Genomic DNA, 6,739 nt, shown 5'->3' with positions numbered 1-6,739 from the left:
GGGATGATGTTCCCAGCTCAGGGATGATGTTCCCAGCTCAGGGATGATGTTCCCAGCTCCAAACATCCAGCTAAGGGCCGGTGCTCCCAGCTCCGAGCTCAGGCTGCCCCGGCACTTCAGGCGCTGTGAACCCGAGCTCGGAGGCTGGGAGGTGCCACGGGCTGACACCAGGGCAGAACTCCACACTCGGGGTGTCTCTCTGGGGTATTTCTGCTTTGGGCCAGCATTTCTTTGTCCAAGGATCAGTCTGTGCAGCCCACCGTGTCTTTGCCCCTCTTTATGAAGGAGCGGAAAAGGAAGGAAGGAAAAGGCAGGAAAAGAAAGGGCTGGAGCCCCTCTGCTCTGGAGCCAGGCCGGGAGAGCTGGGGGTGTTCAGCCTGGAGAAGGGAAGGTTCCAGGGAGACTTCAGAGTCTCTTCCAGTGCCTAAAGGCTCTCCAAGAGAGAAGTGTCAGGGATGGCCACAGCCCTCAGAGGTGCAGTTGGGTGTAAGTCACACTGCAGACAATTCCCAGTGGCAGGATTCATCCCTGTATTTGTGGTTTGTACCAGGAGCTCTTGGAGAATCAGTCACTGATCCGAGCAGGGTGAGGAATTGTGTCATTTCCCCTGCCTGGAGGGACACCCAGTCCCAGCACAGACACGGCTCTGTGCGCTCACAGACGCAGCCACCGATCCTGACAAGGCTGACGGTGACTTTTATGACTATTTTTATGACTTTTGCAATCTTTGTGGGACAGTGGATAGAGCTGAGCTAGGAGAGGGCCTGACCTGGTTTGTGGTGGCAATGGAGGCACAGAGGAGATGTTTTCCTTACAGACACAGTTTGTAGCAGTGATAGAACAAACAAGGTGCTTCGTGCAGCAAAGCACAGTGAGGGAACCCCTCAGGGTGGGAGGCAGGTGCCTCGTGCCCTGATTTGTGACATCTGTAGGGGGTTGTAGGCGAATCCAGGCTCAGCAGGAGCTGTTTGTCCCATCTCTGTCCCGTGCAGAGCCGAGCCAGGCTGGCACCAAAGCACCATGTACGAGCTCAACGACAGCAGCTTCGACCCCATCACCTTCGTCCTGACGGGCATCCCGGGCATGGAGGAGTCCCACATCTGGATCTCCGTCCCCTTCTGCCTCATGTACCTCACCGCAGTGTTCAGCAACTCACTCCTCCTCTTCGTCATCGGCACGGACCGGAGCCTCCACGAGCCCATGCACCTCTTCCTGGCCATGCTGGCTGTCTCTGACCTCATGCTGTCCACCACCACGGTGCCCAAGATGCTGGCCATCTTCTGGTTCAGCGCCAGGGAGATCTCCTTCGACGCCTGCGTCACGCAGATGTTCTTCACCCACTTCAGCTTCATCGTGGAGTCCTCGGTGCTGCTGGCCATGGCCTTCGACCGCTACGTGGCCGTGTGTGACCCGCTGCGCTACTCGTCCATCCTCACGCCCTCGGTCATCGGGAAGATCGCCCTGGCCGCCGTCGCCCGGGGCTTCTGCATCATGTTCCCGCCCATCTTCCTGCTGAAGCGGCTGCCCTACTGCGGGCACAACGTGATGCCCCACACCTACTGCGAGCACATGGGCATCGCCCGCCTGGCCTGCGCCGACATCCGGGCCAACGTGTGGTACGGGCTGACCACGGCGCTGCTCTCCTCGGGGCTGGACGTGGTGCTCGTCGCCCTGTCCTACGCACTCATCCTCAGGGCCGTGTTCCGGCTCCCGTCCCCCGAGGCCCGGCTCAAAACCCTGAGCACCTGCGGCTCCCACCTCTGCGTCATCCTCATGTTCTACGTGCCCGCCTTCTTCTCCTTCCTCACGCACCGCTTCGGCCACCACATCCCCAGCCGCGTCCACATCCTCCTGGCCAACCTCTACGTGGTGGTGCCGCCCATGCTCAACCCCATTGTCTACGGGGTGAAGACCAGGCAGATCCGGGAGCGGGTCCTGCGCCTGCTCTGTCCCTGCCCCGGCTGCGGGGGCAGGTGCTGAGCAGGGGAAGGGGGGCACAGTTTGGGAAGCAGCACCAAGAGCTGCCGCACTTCTCACCCGAGGTTTGATCGGGGGGTTCAGGACAAGCTGAGGGTGGTGGGATTTCTGGACTCATCAGCACTTTCACTGCTGTTTGTTTCTCCTGGAGCCGCTTCCCGTGAACGCTCCATGGGCAGAGATCACACAGGTTCAGCTGAGGGGCATCGAGGCTCCTGCGCCTCCTGACTCGCTGTCACCTGCCACTGTTGGCTGTGTTTGCTGTCCTACAGCCTCGGTTCTGCCTGTTCCTTCACCTGTTCTCTCAGTGCCCAGGCTCTGAACACCTCGTCAGTCACCAGACTGCAGCCTGGCACATCAACTGTGGCTGGGTGGGCAACTCACTGCTCACCACGGCACAGAGGAGGGGTGGCCTGTCCTGCCCTCGCTGCTGAGGGACCCCAGCACCTCTGGCTGCTGAAGGTGTTTCCCTGCTGAAGGTGTTTCCCTGCTGAAGAACCCTGGGAGCTCAGGAAAGGCTTTATTGTCCTGTGTTTGAGGGAAACGCGTCCCTTAAACCACGACTCCCGAACTGAATTCAGACGTCTGGAGTGGCTGGTGACCCCGAGGCGTCAGGGAATGGCTCTCCCTGGGTATGGGCTCCACGGAATGCTGTGCCCTGCACCAGGATGGGAGCTGGTGGATCAAACTCCATCTCCCTGATGGAGAGCAGGAGCCACGGGTGCTCTGCTCTCTGGGACCAGGGCTGTTCACACCTGAGTGATGCAGGAGGTGACTCTGACACAGAAACCAATCCCTGCTCTGCTCCAGCCATCCCAGTAACAACTTCAAAAAAAGGGAAAGAGAGAGATTTGTGATTTCAGATCAGAACCCCCAAATGTTCTTAACACTCCCAGTGCATTTCTTCTGTTGTTTTTTTTTTACTTTCTTCTGATTTGATCAAAGGAGGCACCCTGTGATGGGCACAGGGGAAATGAAAGTCTGCTCATTAAAGGCTGTTTGTCTCCCAGTGGAGATAACAGAGCCGGGTACAAAAGCTGCTCGTGTTGTTGGGTTTTTTTAATGTCCTCAGAACGTTTGTGTTTGCGTTGGCTTTCTTAGCAAAAGAAAGGGTATTTGCTCAGAGCAGCCGTGTGATTTCTAATAGGAGAGGGAGCTGTGAGGAGGAAAATGCGTCAGGAGAGTGTGTTGCTGTTGGTAGCTCTGAGAACAGCTGAGTTGGTCAATATGTGGGGTTTGGAGCAGCCTGGGCTGGTGGAAGGTGTCCCTGCCCAGGGCAGGGGGTGGGACTGGATGGGCTTTGAGGTCCCTCCCAACCAAAACCAGTCTGGGATTCTGTGATTTTTCACCTGAATCCCAGCTTGGCTGGGATGGGTTGATGCCATTGCACCAGATGAGGAGGTTCATGGAGAGAGGCTATTTACAAGGGCCTGGAGTGACAGAGCAAAGGAAATGGCTTCAAACTGCCAGAGGGCAGGGTTAGATGGGGTATTGGGAAGGAATTCCTGGCTGGGAGGGTGGGGAGGCCCTGGTCCAGGTTGCCCAGAGAAGCTGTGGCTGCCCCTGGATCCCTGGAAGTGTCCAAGGCCAGGTTGGACGGGGCTTGGAGCAACCTGGGCTGGTGGAAGGTGTCCCTGCCCATGGCAGGGGGTGGCACTGGATGGGCTTTGAGGTCCCTTCCCACCCAAACCATTCTGGGATTCCGTGATTCTGTGGTTCTGTGGGCCTGTCTGCTCCTTGGGGTTTCCCACAATGATTTTATACCCCAGAGGAGGCAGTTTTAAACTCGCTGCTCTGCTCCTTGGGTGGACACGATGGCTGGGTCAGGAGCAAACTGCCCAGGGCCATGTCCCCGAGTCAATGAGTCACCAGCTGGGCCATTCCTGGCCAGGGGCCCATGCCTAATGGGGCATTAGCCAGCTGAGCAGGGAGATTTATATTTCAGCGTGGTTAAAATGTCAGTTTAATAACCCACACGAGGTGGGAAACTGCAGCTCCTGCACTTCCTACCTTTTCTCCAACTCTGGGGACACCTATTCTTCATTAGCTCAGCTGATGGTTTTTGTGAGTGTCTTTGGAGTGCAAGAACCCTTTTCTGAGGGGGAGGAAGGGAAGGAGGAAGGTTCCCTGCCCATGGAAGGGTGTTGGAACAAGATGAGCTTTAAGGTCCCTCCCAACCCCAACCATTCCCCAATTCCACAATTCTATAATTTCAACTGGCGTTTTGTGAAAAGGAAATGAAATCTCAAAAGCCCTTGGGAGATAAGTGGAAGTTGCTGAGAATCCTCTGCCCTCAGTGAGTGTCTGTGTGCACAGAGAGGGAGCTGAGTGTGTGCCTGGAGTGGAGATGGAGCCTCGGGCTGGTGCTGAGTCGAGCTCTCAGTGTGTTTGAGAGGAAAACACTCTCCAGCGTGTGATTGCTTTGCTGCATGGACAGGGACAAGCTTGGCTTTCATCAGGGACAAAGCCTGGAGTGTGCAGGGTTCAAGTGCCCCATTTCCACGGGGTTTCATTGCTGTTCATGGACAGGGGAGCTTTGTTAACTGTCCTTCCTCTGCAGAGCTCTGGGGGCAGTGAGTGAGAGCAGCGAAGCTTCCTGATTTCAGTTCCTCTCACTTCTCCCATCATCATGTCTTGGCAAACGGCAGGAGGGTGGCTCTGGGAAGGACGGGCAGGGGACAGGAGGAGGGGGGTCACCTGGATGTGTGGAGCTCACCTGGGGTGGGTGAGGATGCCCCTGGATCCCTGGAAGTGTCCAAGGCCAGGTTGGATGGGGCTTGGAGCAACCTGGTCTAGTGGAAGGTGTCCCTGCCCAGGGCAGGGGTGGAATGAGATGATTCTATCAAGTGCTAATTTAATAAAATCCCCACTGCACACAGACATGGAGATAATAAACAGCACAGCACCTCCCTGAGCTGTCCTGCCTGAAACGAGGTGGAAACTCAGCATTCAGGGGGAGGTTCTGGTTGACTGATTTGCTCTCAGGAATTAGAGGTTCCTGCTGGTCCCCAAAGGTCCCTGACAGCTCCCTCAAGGGTCGTGGCAGCCAGGAAGCTGCTGGCTGCAGGTCCCCTGCCCTCACTGCACAGCCTGCTCAGCACCTCTGCAGGTTTCCAGGGGAGGAACAGTAATCCAATAAAATCAGAAATGAGGACAAAATCAACTGGAAGGTTTGTAGCAGGAATAGCTGCTGGTCTCTAGCTCAGAGCTCCCAGGTTCCTCTCCATCGTGGTTCCCCAAAACAGTTTCTGGTTCCAAAACACTTTGAGTCTGAGGCAGGGACAGGGGTGAAGCTCCCAGCTGGTGCACAGGTCCCTGCCCACCCAGGCTGGTCCAGGCACAGCCCTGGGAACCACTTTGGGATCCAGGACCAGGGAATGGATTGTGCAGGGCCAACTGTGGTGGGGGGTGATGGGCAATGGAGTGGTGAGAACTCCCTGAGCCTCCTTCAGTGACAGCTGAAGGTCTGCAGGGCTCATACAACCCCCACCCAATGGGTGCAGTGGTGGGAAATGCCCGGGGAGAGGAACCAGTGACGTCCCTGGTGCCCTTCTCCTGGTGGATGTGAAGGGATTTCCCTCGGAGAAGGATGGGTTTGTGTTCCTCTAACACTTGGAGAGGACTGGGAGGGAGCTGGTGCAGAATGTGCTGTAAATTTTCCATATTCCCCAAGTCCCCAGTGCCTGGATGCTCAGAGAATTTCATCATTTATTTTGCACTAATACCACAGCTCCCGGTGATCCAGCAGCAGCCTGGAGCCCTCCCCTGTGCTCCAGAGACACGATGCACACAGTGGCAGCTCCTGACACCCCTGGGCACTCCTCCTGGGACCCCAAAATCCCCTTTGGACCCCGGATATTGTGACAGTGCCCTGCTGCTGAGGGCTTTTAACTTGGCTCTTTGCATATCTGGAGTGAATCTACTGAAGCATCCAGGGAAGGGAGCGGAGCTGGGGAAGGGGCTGGAGCAGCAGGAGGGGCTGAGGGAGCTGGGGGGGCTCAGCCTGGAGCAAAGGAGGCTCAGGGGGGACCTTCTGGCTCTGCAACCCCCTGACAGGAGGGGGGAGCTGGGGGGGGGTCGGGCTCTGCTGCCAGGGAACAAGGGACAGGAGGAGAGGGAACGGCCTCAGGCTGTGCCAGGGGAGGCTCAGGTGGGATATTGGGAAGATTCTTTCCTGGATGGGGCTGTCCAGGCCTGTCCCAGCTGCCCAGAGCAGGGGTGGAGTCACATCCCTGTGGGGATTTAACAGCCAGTGGATGTGGCACTTGGGGACAGGGGTCAGTGGTGGCTTTGGCCATATGAGTCTTCCTCGGGTGTCCCCTGGCCCAGCCAAACCAGCCAGAAAAAGAAAAAATTGTCTGACTTAAGTCAGGAAAAACAGAAGTTTATGTGCTTCAATTTAACAGAGGAATAGGATTATCAGAGAAACCCGAAACGGTTTCATTTGCCTTTAGATCCAAATAAAATAACGGCAAAGTGAATCTGAGACTTGATCAATACAGAGTAAAAGGGCAGGAATGTCATTAGCAGCAATCAGGGCTCCTCTGGGGGTTTGCCTTCTGTGGAGTGCTGGCATTTCATTTCCCAGAGACTCCAGGTGGGGTGACAGAGGTACCCCAGGGCTGATTGAAGTTACCCCAAGGCTGGACACAACCAATGTTTTATTGTCACAGCACTGTGATGTAGAGCTCGTTATGTCACACAAACAAATTAATAAATGATGAGCAAAGCAGCTGCTGGTGGAGTTTGGCCCAACTGCGAA

General features: G+C 56.3%; 1 protein-coding gene across 1 annotated transcript; it reads left to right on the top strand.

Annotated features, from left to right (window-relative positions):
* Positions 1-1,020: 1,020 nt before the first annotated feature.
* Positions 1,021-3,000, top strand: LOC113962960 (olfactory receptor 52B2-like). The gene has a single exon (XM_027673751.1). It carries the CDS (start codon positions 1,021-1,023, stop codon positions 1,978-1,980), a length of 960 nt encoding a protein of 319 aa, XP_027529552.1. The 3' UTR covers positions 1,981-3,000.
* The last annotated feature ends 3,739 nt before the right edge of the window (positions 3,001-6,739 follow it).

The sequence above is a fragment of the Neopelma chrysocephalum genome, unplaced genomic scaffold, assembly GCF_003984885.1.
Source record: "Neopelma chrysocephalum unplaced genomic scaffold, ASM398488v2 Primary Assembly neopelma1_186362, whole genome shotgun sequence".
NCBI classification, from domain to species: Eukaryota; Metazoa; Chordata; class Aves; order Passeriformes; family Pipridae; genus Neopelma; species Neopelma chrysocephalum.
The sequence above is the reverse complement of the archived record's forward strand: the minus strand, read 5'-3'. Positions and strand labels throughout refer to the sequence as shown.

Coding starts and splice junctions, on each gene's coding strand:
- LOC113962960 (XM_027673751.1), top strand. CDS start 1,021: ATGTACGAGCTCAACGACAGCAGCTTCGACCCCATCACCTTCGTCCTG.